Below are 17,186 nucleotides of genomic sequence, written 5' to 3'. Positions count from 1 at the left end.
TTTAAGGTACCCCATATAGATTAATCTGACTGTTCGTGATCAATTTATCCTGGCATAGACACCAGGGGACCCTGAAGTCTGAAGTTATGGATTGCCATATGTTCTTTGATCTTGTGTATTATACCTCGCCTCATATTCTACAGAAAGATGAAGCATATCATATTAATTTGAAAAGATGAAAGAGATTAAAGCACAGAGAAAACCTTATTATTAATTATCATTCTCTAATTTTTAACCCGGCCCCAAACCAGAGAAAAGTACACGATTATTTCCTGCAACTGAGAGAGAGAGAGAGTAAAGTAAAAGTGTAAAACGTACGAACAGACAGACACACAAGTGCAATTGAACATGATCGATCAGAGATCGATCGAGCTCAGCTGATAGCCGGCCGGCCGCCGGACTTGCGTCGTCATCCCCCCGTCCCATCAATTCCACCGTTTCCGGCCATCCCGCCGCCACCGGCCGGCCACGGCGGCGGCGACGACATGTGATGGTAACGGAGATAGCTGGATCGAAACCGGAGTAACGTTGCCAGCCTGGTGCAGTGGTAACGCTCGAGAATTGGAGGCAGAGATCGATCGATGGAGATAGATAGAAGATCGAAGAAAAACTGAAGAAGAGAGGAGAGGTAGAAGACGACGACCTCTGCACGCAGTGTAGCACGAATCGCAACGCAAGATCGTACGGCTGACCTACGATGATGGAAAGCGAAAACCGACCAAAACGTGAAAAATCCCGCCCGCGCGCGCGCGCCGCGCTACTGAGCTGGCATCGATCATCTCTGACACACCCCTCGCTTTCCGTGTCCTCCCCGCTTTAAATTCCCTCCTCCCCACACCACTCCATTCCCCATTCCCCAAACCCTAGCCCCGCATGCATCTCGTCCTTCCGCCGCCGCCGCCGACGCCGCTAGCTTCTCCCTTCTGCACCTCCGGCCGCCGGCGACGACCTAGGTACGTCGTCCTCTCATCTCGATCGGCTTCGATTTTTCTTTGGAAGTGAATAAGTGATCGATTTACTCCATCCGATCTTGCTGATTTCTTGCTTCAAGCTCTAGCTAGGCTGTTGTCTCGAACTCTAGTCTCGATCTCGCGATCTCCGACGATACGATCCATGGCGGCGCCAGCTTCACCCGTGATTCGCCTGGACGCGGCGGCGGTCGACCCGGCGACGGTGGCTTACCTGCGGGATCTCGTGGAGCGGCTCGAGGGGAAGTGCTACCACCTCGCCTGCGACGTGCAGATCGCCGCCGCCGCCAACGCCGACGCCGACCTGTTCCGCCTCCGCCCCGAGCCCTTCCTGCTCGCCGGCGTCCCCGAGGTGGTCGTGTCGGCGATCGACACCCTGGAGGAGCTCCTCCGCAAGGGGAGCCCGGCGCTGGCGGCGTACGGGCGGTACGTGACACGGGTGAGGCGCATCGAGCTTCAGGATGCCGTGGACGCCGCCATGGACGAGGTGATGTCGGTGAACGACGTCATCACCAACCTCCGCCTCGAGTTCGAGGCCAAGAGGGCGCAGCTGGACGCCGCGGTGCAAGCCAAGCGGCAGATCGCCGCCGAGATCGTCGCCGTGGTGTGCGCTCCGGCGGACACCCACGAGAGCCTCTCCCGCGCCGCCGCCGCGCTCTCCTCGCTGATCCCGCGGCTCGGGAGCGCGCGCGAGAGCGAGAACGAGCTGGAGATGGCGCTGGCCAGGATGGTGCCGTCCTTCGCCACCCTCAACTGGAACCTCGAGGTGGCCAAGCAACGCGTCGAGGCCGCGGACGCCGCGGTCGAGGCCATCCCCGACGTCGCCGGCAGCTGGCGCGACGACGTGCAGGTCGTCCACGACGGAGGCGACCGCTTCGAGGAGAGCGCGAGCGTGCTCCGTGAGTACATGGCGTAGCACGCCTGGACTCTCGGACATTGCAATGTCATTAGAATGTTTCAATTTACTTCGTTTGTTGTCGCTAATTTGCTGTTATCTTTTAAACTTTGAAATGTATCAGTTGGTATGTGACAATGGGAAAAATCCTTCCTTGACGGCTTTGTTAAGATGAGCGAAGTATAGTCTTTTTATGTTTTTCCCCTAGTTAGTGATGTGCAATATTTACCTCAGGTTGATAATAGTTGTCCTTTTAAATAACATGTTATTGTTAAACTTTAGAAACATTAACTATAAATAACATCTATAATATTTATCTTAGAAATATAGAGACTATATGTATATGTATAGATTAGTCTTAAAATGTATTTCAATAAAATCATATATTTATTGTTATTTCTATATATATTGTAATAAAAATATTGATCAAAAATTATTTTTTAGACCATGTCCTTGAATTAATGTTTGCTTTTTGATTACTTGTTGATGGTGTGTCGCTTTGTAATTATCTTAACTTCAAAATTGATTGGACAACATCGGTGGAAAAATAACAATCCTTTATTGTACAATTATACAGAAAAGTGCTTCATACAATTTAAATAAAGAAATGCATGTACATAAACAAGGATACAGTTTCCAATTATCTAAACAAAACAAGTAAATAGGAGATACAGTTTTCCAATTATTTGTAAAAACATAAATACAAGACACACATTTTCATTATCTAAACAAAAAACACAAATATGTGAGATACACATTTCCTCGTGATCCCCAAACCATGAAAGTGGCTGTTGAGACCAAACATCAAATTGAATAAACACCAAATCCTCTAAAGCTCACGCTTCTTTCCATTTCTACAACCATGCATGCACCCACTGTCTTCTCCATTCCCCAGTCCCCCAAACCCTAGGAACTCGACTCCTAAGAGCAAGTTTAATAGTATAGCCAACTACTAGCTCCAATTCATCTATAGCCAATTTAATAGCTCTCTCATACAATAGTTATATATTACACTATTAATACCTGGTCCCACATGTTATACACACACTTCGTCTTGGAGTCCGTGCTACAGCTGGCTACAAATCTGTAGCCCGCTGCTCTTCTCTCTCCTTATTTATCTCTTTAAAATATGTTTGCAGCTAGCTTATAGCCTGCTATTGTACCTGCCATAATGAGGGCTTGCACCAGCAGATGACATGATGTACAGTGTAGCACAATCATGACCATGCCCGTCTCACTGCCACCGTCTCACAGCTTGAGCAGCTCAACCGAGCAGAGGAGGAGGCCTTGCTTGTGGTGGCTGTGAAGAGCCTGCATATATACATCGTCTCCTCGGCTTGCTGGAGCAGCTCAAGGTCAGCATGGAGGAGGCCGAGGAGGAGAGGACCTAGTTGGAGGCCATGCCGTAGCTGCCTGCCCACCTTGAAGAATTTTCATATCATCTCTTCTTCGATGCAGAGAAGGCTTCCTTAAGAATCTTCGTGTGCTTCTTAAATTCATAGCATTTTGCAAATTGCCATGCATATAGTTCCTTAAGTTTGCTGGGTTAAAAATTTCAAAAAGCTGAAAATATTTTGGGTGATCGATAAATCCACAATTAAGATCAAAATTTTGGTCCAAAATAATTTTGAATTTTGAATAATTTTGCTAAATTCGCAAACACTGTTTGTGCGGAGAAGTAGTGATGATATGTTCCTGCTCCCAAGGCTTGGCCAAGCACCAAATTCTGGCACCCTGAGTACACCAATACCCGAGTTCATGCCATCCCAGAGCTGCCCGGCCGGCAACAGGAGAGACGACGCGCGCAAGTCATCTGTGATGGAAGCATCCTCCATGAATTCTTGGCATAGTTAGTGTGTCTAGATTTGATAGTATTGATGTTTTGCTTGTTGAATATTTGTTGAATTTAGCTTTACAATTATCTTGACTTTGAAAATGTTTGGACAAAATCAGTGGGCAAATAACAATCCTTTCTAGAAGGGTTATGAGAAGAGTGCTTCATAAGCTATAAATAAAGATGTGTATATACATAAACAGGAGATACATTTTCCCATTAAGTAAACGAAACACATTACTAGGATATACACTTTTTCCTATTATCTTAAGAAACAAATATGATACACACATTTCAATTATCTAAAAAAACACATAAATAGGAGCAATATTCTTTTTGCCACTATCTGAAAAAAAACATAAACACATGACAGAGACTTTATCTAAAAAAAATTAACATGATAATTTGACAGGGTAACATTATTGCATTAGCACGTAGAAAACATTATGTAAGAAATACAAATACATTATTAATAAAAAAAATGGGATATTTGAAATATTCGTTATTGGTCAACATGATTTCTCAAGTGGCTATTTGAAATAATTATCAGAACATCCAATACCCTTATCCCCACTTGTTGCACAACCAATAATAAATCACCAGAATGATATGTTTCACATGGTTGGATTTTGTCTAATACAAACATAAGTATTTCAGCTCAGGCATAGAAGTAAAATATTCTAATGGGACCAATGTTGCAAAAAAAAAAAAACAACTCAAGGTAATATTAGAGAAAATTAACACACCGGCCATTGATATAAGCCAAATTACTAAGACGAGAAACCTCCAGGGTGCAATATTAACAAAATCAATATGCAATATGGTATCCATAAAAATATATATGATTTGGTTTTCAAAAGATATCAAAGACGCAAGAACCAAATCATACTCAAACAAATTATTTGGCAATTTGCCAATTCTACCACTCAGAAAAAACTTGATGTTGTAGAAGATGACATCTATGATCTACCACGGTATTAAAAGAAATGAGATCATTGGATTTACTGCCTGAAGCTTTCCAAAGCTTGGAGGTACTGTTGGCATCTTTTCCGACCAATACGAGACTAACCTAAAGATTTTCATTGTTAACAGAGTCATCAACCACCTCTAATATGCTGATACGCTGATACGTTGTAACTCTGGTACGCTGTAATATGCTGGATCGGGTAGGAGCGCCCATAATCAGTGCCCCAGAGATGTAGGCCTTGCCTGAACTTCGTTATCAAATATCGTGCCTTAGTGTCGTCATCATGTTTGGATCTCTTATGGCGTTTCTTCCGCGTTTCGTTACCGATGTGACTGCGGGGCTGGTTTTTCTAACAAGTGGTATCAGAGCCTACGGGAGATTCTGGTATAGGTACGAGGGAGGTGTTTTACACCGCGACGACCGCACATGATGTCTAGGGACATGGACGTAAGGTGGAGAATGGCGGCGATCAACGGAATTTGATCAGTGAATCGGACACTTCAAACGGCGGTCTGAACCGTTCGATGCCTGCAATCAACAGGGAGACGACCAGACGTGGTGCTCGGGTTGATGGCGGCGGAAGCGATTGGCGATCCAATCGGTGGATCGGACATTTCGGTTGGTGGCCCGGACTTTCCGGTGAGCTACTCTCAACAGGGAGACGTGCGGCCGCACGCTTGGGTTTGATTGAAGCTGGAGGAAATCGGCGTTCTCGATCGGTGGAATCAAACACTCTGGGCGTGGTGGCCCGGGCCTTTCGGTGAGCTGCTTTCGATAGGGAGATGGCTAGACGTAGCGCTTGGGTCGTTCGGCGGCTGGGAAGACAGCATGGTGATTTGCCGGCTTCAGTTCATGGCTAGATTGACGGGCGGTTGATCGAAAGTCGGAGCGGGTTTGCCGGCTTGAGGTGGAGCAGCAACGGTGGCATTAAAACTCCGGGCGGCTGGAGCACGGCCTTGGTGCGGTCACGTGCAGGTGTTTGTGGGGTCTGAGGCGGGCCGACTTCGGTGAAGAAGGCATCAGTTCCAGGTGGAAGCGGCATTGATCTCGGAGGATGAGACAGTGTTTGTTTTGTGTAGGGCAGCTATTCGTGAACCAAGCGGAGCGCAAGCAATGCAGAGATGGTTCGGTGTGTGCCCAAGGCCGAAGCAGTTGGAGCAGATCGTGGCTGTCCGAGGTGATGTCGCACACACATTGGGACGCATGGTTGTGCGTGAGATGGTCTACTGGGGCCGTTGTAGTCTAAGTAGGCAATGTCAAGCTGGTGAATCGAGAAGGAATTTTTTTTTCTTTGATCGGATGCAAGACGGAGTACTAGTCAGACCAGTTTTGTTTCTTCTGGCTGGCTTGTTGAGTCAAAGAGTTTGCACGTCAAAAAGCTATGGGCTGCATGGAACATTAATCGTGGTGCATTGGAGTTTGGTCAGTACAAGCTTTTGTTCTGAGGTGGCCTCGTGCATACAGGGAAGGACATGCATGTTTGTCTATGAACATGCTTGAATCTTGTGGAACCATGACATATGTGAGATTGATGCATGTAGCAACTAGCAAGGCAATGATGCGCTATGTTTTGGTATGACTCGGTAAAGGCAGTCATGGGAGGACAAGTGAGAGTTCCCAGGCAATAGTGGGTGAAAATCGTTGAGGGCGTCAACGGGCTGTCTGGCAGTACATGATATGTCCATGATCTGCGGGGTTTGCATGATGGGGATATATGAAATCTTTGTCATTGAAGAGGAAGAGTAAGTGCTATGGTGATAATTTCTTCGGATGATTCAAGGCAATGGTGAATTTTCTCAAATTATCAGTAATTCAGTTTATGGATGCGGAAAAGTGTGGATGTTGGATTTATTAGCTTGGTTCATAAGATGACAAGGAAGAAAGAGTTCTCTTCATGTCTGGTGAGTTTGATTTACCTATTTGGCGATGACATCGGTTATCTAGCCATGGATTAGATCGAATCAAATTTAAGATGGTAGATGGAGTTGAACATGGTCCTCGGAAAGTCTATGATGTGACAGCTATAAAATATCCAATTTAGCTTGGCAAGACGACTGTGGTGATATGAGAGAAGGTGGAGCACTATTGCAGGTGAAGTCAAGAGGAAGAAGTTACGGGGATAGTGTGAGTCTCTTGTTACGGTAAGCCTGGAGAGGGCTTGTTAGGGCGGCTCGGTGTGAGCAGCGAAAAGATCCAACTCAAGTCCAGGTACACGGAGGTACAAGCAAGTAACATACTCAGGCTGGCGTGGCATATTCGCCAAGGTGGAGTTGGTTAGAGTTTGTGTCGAATATGTGTACATAGTCGGTTACAGTTTAGGATTTGGAGTTCCTAGGTGTTAGGACTAGAGTAAGAGTTGGACTCTGTCCTAGGCTCTCTCATAAATAGAGGGGCGTGCTTGCTGTAACCGCATGGTGACTTAGCATAGCGAGAGGGAGCGACTGCCGGCGGCGTCTAGCCGTTAGTCATTGTAATATGCTGGATCGGGGAGGAGCGCCCGTAATCAGTGCCCGGGAGATGTAGGCCTTGGCTGAACTCTGTTATCAAATATCGTGCCTCGGTGTCGTCATCATGTTTGGATCTCCTATGGCGTCTCTTCCGCATTTAGTTACCAATATGACTTCAGGTCTGGTTTTTCTAACATTTGGTGCCAAATTTGAGTGTTAACACATACCTTGCGCGCAGCCACCTGGTGATATGATGCAGGGGGTGGCGATGATATGATGCAGGGTGTGGTGGTGGCAGTTGGGACGGGAGACCGGCTGGCTAGGGTTTGGGGGGAAATGGGGAATGAAGAGGGCTTGAGGTGTTGGAGGAGCAAGTGGGGTTTCGCATCGTAGAAACAGAAAGAAGCTAAGCTAGAGCTATTTTGTTCCATTCCAATTTAACTATTGGATCTTAATTATATTTCTACCTGGAGAACTTCTACAACTTTTTGTCTCCTATTCTGTTTCCGTTTCCTATGCTGCCACTGCGACCGGAAAGTGTGTTTCCCTTTTTTTTAGGGAAATTGTGTTTCCCATTCATCCCTGTCATTTTCTCCACAAAATCAAATAGAGGCATGCAGATGGTCAGCAGTCAGCTGTCGAGCTGCTCCTCCGATCCTCGACATGCCTTTGAATCTGAGACGTTTTTTTTCGTAGTTTGCTTATTCAATATTTTGTATTTCTTACCATAGCATCAAAGAAAGAATTTTGCAATGTGTCACAGATGGTCCATGACCATGAGCAGCCTTAGCCATCTTCACAGGCGGCTCGAAATTGGAGCCCATGCTGACGGCGTACAGGCTGCACGTGTCCCGGCTGAAGCGCATGCATCGAGCTGCAGGATGCCGTCGATGCCGCCGTGGACGAGGTTACATCGGTCAACAACGTCATCACCAACCTCCACCTTGCTTTCCAAGCCAAGTGGGCCCAGCTGGCTTCCTCGCAGCTTGCCAAGTAGCAGATCACCAGCCAGATCATGGCAATGGTGTGCGCCCCGGTGACCACCACGAGAGCCTCACCAGCGTCGCCGCTATGCTGACCTTGCTGCTCCCGCGGCTCGGGCGCGTGCGCGAGAGGGAGGTCGAGCTGGAGATGGTACTGGGCAGGATGATGCCATCCTCGCCCTCGACTGGAACCTCGAGGTAGCTAAGCAACATGATGAGCCCACGGACACCACGGTCCACGCCATCCCTGACGTCGCCGACAGCTGGCATGATGACGTGCAGGTCTCGTCTGCGACAGAGGGGACCACTTCGAGCAGAGCGTGAGCGTGCTCCGTGAGTACATGGCGTAGCGCATCTGGACTCGGACAATGTAGTACCATCAAAATATTTTAATTACTTCGCTTTTTATCGCTTAATTTGCATTTATCTTAATTAGACTTTGAAATGTATCAGCTGATATATGTCGATGGAAATGGAATAATAAAAATCGTTCCTTGAAGGCTTTGTTCAGAAGAGTGATGTATAGTGTTTGTTATTTTTTCCCTTGTTAGAGATTTGCAATATTCCCTCTGGGTTGATAATAAAAGGACAAAGCTATTGTTATCCTTTTAAAAACTTTCACTATAAATAACATCTAAAATATTTGTCGTAGAAATATGGAGAATATGTGTATAAATTAATAAAATCATATATTTATTGATATTTCTATATATATTGGAATAAAAATATTGATCAAAATTATTTTTTAGACCATGTCCTTGTATTAATGTTTGTTTTTTGCTTACTTGTTGAAGGTATGTCGCTTTGTAATTATCTTAACTTCGAAATTGATTGGACAACATCGGTGGAAAAATAACTATCCTTTATTGAACAATTATACAGAAAAGTGCTTCATACACTTTAAATAAAGATATGTATATACATAAACAGGAGATATAGTTTCTAATTATCTAAACAAAACAGATAAATAGGAGATACACTTTTCCAATTATCTTTAAAAACATAAATGCAAGATACACATTTTCATTATCTAAACAAAAAACACAAATATGTGTGATACACATTTCCTCGTGGTCCCCAAGCCATGGAAGTGGCGGTTGGGACCAGACATCAAATTGAATAAACATAAAATCCTATAAAGCTCAGCGATCAACAGCTTGGAGGAGCTCCTCCGCAAGGGGAGCCTGGCGCTGGTGGCGTACAGGCGGCACGTGACCCGGCTGAAGTGCATCGATCTTCAGGAAGCCATCAACGCCGCCATGTACGAGGTGATGTCAGCGAACAACGTCATCACCAACCTCCACCTCACCTTCAAGGCCATTGGGCGTAGCTGGTCGCCGCGTAGCAAGCCAAGCAGCAGATCGCCGCTCAGATTGTCGCCGTGGTGTGCAAATCGAGAAGGATAGACGGACTAATGTTAGGTAGAAGATAAAGTAGAAAACATGGCTGAAGGTAAATGTAAAAGAACAATTTGTTTGATTGTGTAAGGGTTGTGAACGGGGTTTGAATTGAATCGGCCATAGCCCTTATAAAGGGGTTGGTTTTGCCTCCAAAGGGCCTTCTCCACATCCTATTAGATTCAGAGATCAATTAGGACTCAAGATACTTCGGACCGACAAATTAGACTCGGAATCGGACTCTGTCGGTTTGACCGGCTACATGTTACTGGTCAAACCGGCCCTACATGGCAAGTTCGGATCTCTTCCAAATCTGGCCGTGTTTCCCTATTTTCCATCTTTATTGCCAAATTTGGGTGTTAACACATACCTTGCATGCAGCTGCCAGCGATTATATGATTCAGGGGGTGGTGGTGGCAGTTGGGAGGGGAGACCGGCTGGCTAGGGTTTGTGAGGGGGGGGGGGGGGGGAGGGAATGGGGAATGAAGAGGGGTTGAGCAAGTGGGGTTTTGCATCGCAAAAATGAAAAAAAGCTAAGCTCGAGCTATTTTGTTCCATTCCAATTTAAGTTTTGGGTCTTAATTATTATTTAATTTCTACCTGGAGAACATCTACGTCCTTTTGTCTCCTTCTATTCTGCTTCCGTTTCCTATGCTGCCACTGCGACCAGAAAGTGTGTTTCCCATTTTTTGAGGGAAAGTGTGTTTCGCATTCATCCTTGTCATTTTCTTCGCAAAAATCAAATAGAAGCATGCAGTTGATCAGCAGTCAGCTGCCGAGATGCTCCTCCGATCCTCGGCTTGCCTTTGAATCAGACACGTATTTTTTTTGTTGTTTGCTTATTTGATATTCAGTATTTCTTTCCATAGCATCAAAGAAAGAATTTTGCAATTTGTCACTCTCACCAATCCATGATTGATGTACACAAAATCTACCACATTGAAGATGACATGTATGCATGCAAACATCACACATTTTCACTAGTACATAAAATGCGATCCCTGCCATTTCATAAAGATAACTGCTTGAGAAAATGGGATGATTTCTGCACAAAACCGTCTACAAAATATGTCTTCACAGATGGTCCATGATCAATGATGCAGCCTTAGCCATCTTCACAGGCGTCTCGAAATTGGAGCCCGTCACTTGTGGGTGAAGCGCATCGAGCTACAGGATGCCGCCATAGAAGAGGTGACGTCGGTCAACGACGTCATCACCGACCTCCACCTCGCCTTCGAAGCCAAAAGGGCCCAGCTGGCTGCCTTGCAGCTCGCCAAACGGCAGATCGCCGTCCAGATCGTGGCCATGGTGTGCGCCCTGGTGACCAACCACAAGAGCCTTGCTTGCGCTGTCGCCGTGTTAAACTCGCCGCTCCCGCGGCTCGAGCGTGCGCACGAGAGGGAGGCCGAGCTTGAGATGGCATTGGGCAGGATGGTGCCGTCCTTCCTCGCCCTCAACTGGAGCCTCATGGTGGCCAAGCAACGCGATGAGTACTCTGTGGATGCCGCGGTCCACGCTATCCCTAACGTCGCCGGCAGCTAGCACGACGACGTGCAGGTCATACTTGACGGAGGCGACTGCTTTGAGAAGACCGTGAGCGTGCTCCATGAATACATGCCATAGCGCACTCGTCTGGACTCGGACAATGCAGTATCAACAAAATGTTTCAATTACTTCGCTTGTTGTTGCTTAATTTGCCTTTATCTTAGACTTTGAAATGTATGAGCTGCTGTATGTTGATAGAAATGGAATAATAAAAATCGAGTAAATTTCATAAAACTACAGATACTTTGGTTAAATTATCACAAAACTACAGATTTAAGAAGATGTATCACAAAACTACAGATTTAGCACTAAATTTCTCAGAGAACTACAGATTTAAGATAGAATATCGCAAAACTACAGATTTAGTAACAAAATTATCACAAAATTACAGGTTTAGTGTTAATTCAATCATAAAACTTAGACGTTTATAACTCAAATATAACACTAGTGCTAAGGATTTAAACTCCAATATCTGTAGTTTTGTGATAACTTTGTTACTAAATCTGTAGTTCTGCGATACTCCACCTTAAATATGTAGTTATCTGAGAATTTTAGTGTTAAATATGTAGTTTTATGAAACATCTCCTTAAATCTGTAGTTTTGTGATAATTTAACCAAAGTATTTGTAGTTTTGTGAAATTTACTCATAAAAATCCTTCCTTGAAGGCTTTGTTAAGAAGACTGATGTGTATAGCCTTTTTTATTTTTTTTTTGCCTTAGTTAGAGATGTCCAATATTCCCACCGGGTTGATAATAAAAGGACGATGCTAATGTTAAACTTTAAAAACTTTGACTATAAATAACATCTAAAATATTTGTCTTAGTATATGGAAACTATATGTATATATTAGTCTTAAAAATATTTCAATAAAATCATATATTTATTGATATTTCTATATATATTGTAATAAAAATATTTATCAAAATTAATTTTTAGACCATGTCCTTGTATTAATGTTTTTTTTCAATTACTTGTTGAAGGTGTGTCACTTTGTAATTATCCTAACTTCGAAATTGATTGGACAATATCAGTGGTAAAATAACAATCATTTATTGAATGGTTATTCAGAAAAGTGCTTCATACACTTTAAATAATAATGTATATATACATAAACAGGACATACAGTTTCCAATTATCTAAACAAAACAAATATATAGGAGATACACTTTTCCAATTATCTTTAAAAACATAAATATGAGATACACATTTTCATTATCTAAACAAAAAACACAAATATGCGAGATACAAATTTCCTCGTAGTCCCCAAGCCATGGAGGAGACCGTTGAGACCAAACATTAAATTGAAACAACACAAAATCCTATATAGCTCGCGCTTCTTTCCATTTCTACAAACATGCACCCACTTGCTTCTCCATTCCCCACTCTCCAAAACCCTAGCACACTACAAGAAAACATGCATTTAAAGACATCTTATCTCCAAAACCCTAGCACACTACAAGAAAACATGCATTTAAAGACATCTTATTTAGGTCCTAGAGACGCTTTATACCGTCCTTGCACATATACAGAGTCGTTTCTTCAAAGCGTCTCGGAAGCGTCTCCGTTGAGACCGTCTCAAAATTGTAGTCATTTTGTAAAGCATCTCTAGCAGATTTGAGACATCAAAATAGCATCTCTACATTGGTTGAGACACTTTTATTGATGGATCCAATAACGTCTCTACGACTATCCCTGTGTCTCATGATGTGTCGTTATGAATAATTGAGGCGTGTCACATATACATATATCGTACGATAACATCGTACTGTAATATTGCCATCAACATAATGCCACAAAAGAGTAACACACTCCAATCTAAGACGTTATTTAGAACGTCTCTCAAAACGACTTCGTTCTCGGGTGGGTTCCAAATACAGAGACGACAAAAATCCCATCTCTAGGTAAACGTCCTTTTCCATTGCTTTTGTCGTAGTGGCAGCCGTTAGCCAGTCCTACCAGTGCAGCTTAACACTTGATGTGGGCTCACACCCGCAGATGACATGATGTACAGGGGAGTACCATCGTGACCATGCCCATCTCGCTGCCGCTGTCTCGCTGCTTGAGGAGCTCAACCGAGCCGAGGAGGAGGCCATGCGTGCGGTGGCTGTGGAGAGCCTGCATACATTGCCTCCTAGGCTTGGCGGAGCAGCTCGGTCACCATGGAGGAGGCCGAGGAAGAGGGGCCTAGCTGGAGGCCATGCCGTAGCTGGAGGCTTGTTTGTTGAATACTTGCTTAATGTATAGCTTTACAATTATCTTGACTTTGAAATTGATTGGATAAAATCGGTGGGCAAATAACAATGCTTTCTAGGAGGGTTATGAGAAGAGTGCTTCTTAAGCTATAAATAATTAAAGATGTGTATGCACATAAACATGAGATACATTTTCCCATTATATAAGCAAAACACTTTAATAGGATATACACTTTTCCCTATTATCTTAAAAGACAAATATGATACACACATTTCCATTATCTAAACAAAAAAACATTAATTGGAGAGACACTTTTTTGCCACTATCTAAAGAATAAACATAAACACATGACATAGACTTTATCTAAAAAATTTAACATGATAATTTGACAAGGTAGCATTACTGCATTAGCATGCGGAAAACATATTGTAAGCAATACGACTACATTATTAATAAATAAAATGGGTTATTAAACCTATATATATAATTCAATGATAACTCAAACATTTTAAAATAGTACTCTAGAGTTTAAACGAATTTATCAAATGGACTGTGTGAAATACACGGGACTGAGTACCACCATGATGGGCCAAGCCGATTGGGCCAAAGCAGTGGGTTTGTGTACCCGGGTATAGAGAGTTAACTTGTAATCCAAGATGATGGGAAGATAAGATATAAATCTCCATCCTGAGTATCTAGCATGTATGGATGGCAAGTGATCCGACTAAGCTTGTTAAACCAAATCCTTGTAACCTGGTTCCTTATGTCTATATAAAGGGATCCGGATATCTCATGTAAGGGTTAGCTATACACGCGCATACTCCTGCCGTGTTGTCAACCCTAGATATAAGCAATAATCCAATCTAGAAACATGATGTAGGGTATTACCTCCTCGTGAAGGCCTAGCCCTATATAAAAATTCCTTCTGTAAAATTCTTTCTGTGTCACCATTAGTTCTTAGGTCTTGCGTTCCCTCATAAATTTATCTCCAATTTCCAGAATCGACATATTGCATTTAACATCATTGTCTGAGTCTAACTTCAACGGATATAGTTCTGACATTATCTTTGTACACCCATTCTGCCATGAGAGCTGAGGGAACTTCTTGCTACAGAGGGCCAACATGGGAGATAGGTAGATATTGTGGATGCCAAACTTGTGCGGTATTGTAAAGATTTAGTCCCATTTGGTGTTACCAACCGGTGCTAAAGATGTCTTCAAGGTTAGTTCAAAAAGAAAGCATCTCTATCCAAGTCAGATGTGTGTAGTAGGTGGGATGGTAACGCACATGAGGGCTGAGGTGACAGATCTTAAGTTCAAATCCCACATTCCACATATTTTTTGATTTAGTATATATCTTTAGTACCGGTTCCTTCAACTGGTACTAAAAATCAAAAACTTTAGTCTCGGTTGCTACAACCGGAATTAATAGGGGTTGAATTGGTACTAAAAATCAAGAACTTTAGTCTCGGTTGCTACAACCGGAATTAATAGGGGTTGAGAACCGGTACTAAAGATCATATCTCTCCTAGTGCTAGTTAAACATGCATTCTCAGTGGTAGAGCCTGATTATTGGAGTATTAGTTCATTATATATATACAACATTATATTATATGGGACACCAGGTAATTTTTGTTTTAATTCGCCACTGGCAGCAAAGGCCATGAAAAATAAGCATTGCTATGATATATACCGATGGACCTAGTATAGCCACATGGGTTTGTAATGGTCTGGAAACATAATCGTGTACAGGAGTATTGCAACGTTGGGACAGATAATTGTGTTTTTGGCGTATCAGGCGTTTTAATTTCCGTTCCGCCTACAACCTGCCTGCAATCAAGGGGGTTGCAGGCCTGCAGAAATCGCTTTTTCCGCAGGTGTAAATTTCTCCCCTTCCCGGTGAAGAACGATTTCATGGGCGGTGAAAGAAAGACACCCGCTTGCGAAAACTGTTTTATACGGGTCGTAAGGAGTTTGGAGTAAAATTGGCTGGATAAAAACTTTATACTGGCAGATCACATAAGTTACCACCTAGATTTTATGCGTTTTACACAGACTGTCCGGTACAGAGGACCGCTGATCAGAGTATGGAGTGTCCTACCGTCGATCGAACAATCTTATAAATATCGAAACATCCAATACTTAGTTCGGACTATCCAACTTACTTCCGCTTTACGTTTTCGAATTAAGTTTAATAGAGTATATCCAGCCACTCTCCCTAGGCATCTCATGATCCCTTCTCAGCATGGACAGTCTGCCACTGAATGCTGGCCACCTGCCATCCATGTCATCTTCAATGTTGCAAGTGTAAATGTTTCCCTAGACGACGTTTGGCACCGAGCTTGATGCAGAAGTACATCAACATGCCATTAGCCTCACCATGACACAGAAAACCACAGTTGGTGAGCTATTTGCTAGTGACGCATCAATGACGATGGTCCCAATTAATGTCCGTCACTTCCACTTCTGCTAGATCATGTGCCTCATTGGTCATCAAGAGTAGTAAGGAGAGTTCATGAATGTGTTAACGGCCCAATGCACCGACTTAACAAGAGACAAGTTCCAGTACAAATTAAAGGAGTTGTATGTGGACTAGAGATGCAATTGCTAGTTACAACTCAAAGTTTGGTGGTAGCAACAAGAATAGGACTAGGGGATACAAGCAACTATCAGCAAGGAATGAAGAAGAAGAGAGAAAATGTCTTCCCGATTCTATATTAATTTTGCCGTTACTCAAATTTTCTGGTTTGTCTTTTCTTTATGTTTTGCCCTGTTATCATTTAAACCCAATTTCTCTTGGAATGTTACCATTGCTCAATTATCTAACTATTAATCCATGATTTGCTACACTAAGTTTGCAAACTAATATCACTTTAGCACAACACCCAGATCTGCTATATATATATATATATATATATATATATATATATATATATATATATATATATATATATATGACATATATATATATATATGTATATGTATGTATATATATATATGTATGTATATATATATATATATGTATGTGTATATATATATGTATGTGTATATATATATATATATATGTATGTATGTATGTATGTATGTATATACACATATGTATATGTAATACATATGTATATGTGTATATATACATATGTATATGTATATATATATATATTCACCACGAGAATCCAATCTGAAAAACACAATTGGAATTCCGCCCGTCCGTAGAACAACCAACCTTCAAAAGACAAATCTCTCTATAGGCATCGGATTTCCATAAGCATTGCTTTGTATTAAAGCTTAAAACATTGTGTCTACAAATATTGCAGTTTCCCCCAAAATCATCCTCCCTATGACAATTAAAGAAATGATCCAAAATACAAATATACCACTACTACTTCTTGGACTGAGAACAGACCCAAACCTGGACTGAATATTGAGCAATTAAACAAGGGGTAAAAGGATCTAAATCCAATCTGTTGCACAATAGAATCTAGGTAAACCATCAAAGAAGATCTTCATCTCCTACAAGAGTTCCCAAGCTATTGAATCAGGGCCACTTCTATGGCGCCGGTCATGCTGCGGTGCCGATCAGAATGGAACACCTTGCACACACTTAAATTAATAACCATATATACGAATGGCTCGGCTGCCCGCATGGCTGGTACATATTGGATGGTCAAACAATAACCGGTGCAGAGAAAATCACGCGTGTAACATTATGAGGTTGGCCTGTAAACTATTTTTAAAAAAATCAGGGTAACCAGAATGCTACCCCTAGGTGATGAGTTATGTTTGTTTAGATAATGGATAGAAATCCGGTCTCTATATCCGTATTCGGATATACACACATGGTGGTTAGTTATGATATATAAACCTATAGGATCATCCAGATTGAGATGCTAGCTGAGTGATTATTCTATTTCTGTCATCATCTGCTAGCTTCTAATATCCCATGTATCTACAACAAA

General features: G+C 42.8%; 1 protein-coding gene and 2 pseudogenes across 1 annotated transcript; all 3 read left to right on the top strand.

The window, feature by feature from the left end:
* The first annotated feature begins 1,113 nt into the window (after positions 1-1,113).
* LOC127756989 (uncharacterized) lies at positions 1,114-1,884 on the top strand. The gene has a single exon (XM_052282375.1). It carries the CDS (start codon positions 1,114-1,116, stop codon positions 1,882-1,884), a length of 771 nt encoding a protein of 256 aa, XP_052138335.1.
* Positions 1,885-7,933: 6,049 nt separating this feature from the next.
* LOC127756342 (uncharacterized) lies at positions 7,934-8,444 on the top strand (annotated as a pseudogene).
* A 699-nt stretch (positions 8,445-9,143) lies between these two features.
* Positions 9,144-11,114, top strand: LOC127756341 (uncharacterized; annotated as a pseudogene).
* Positions 11,115-17,186: the final 6,072 nt, after the last annotated feature.

Source organism: Oryza glaberrima, chromosome 12 (assembly GCF_000147395.1).
Source record: "Oryza glaberrima chromosome 12, OglaRS2, whole genome shotgun sequence".
Taxonomy (NCBI): Eukaryota; Viridiplantae; Streptophyta; class Magnoliopsida; order Poales; family Poaceae; genus Oryza; species Oryza glaberrima.
This window is presented reverse-complemented; position numbering and strand designations above follow the sequence as displayed.

Excerpts from the sequence above, each read along its gene's own strand:
- LOC127756989 (XM_052282375.1), top strand. The coding sequence starts at position 1,114 with ATGGCGGCGCCAGCTTCACCCGTGATTCGCCTGGACGCGGCGGCGGTC.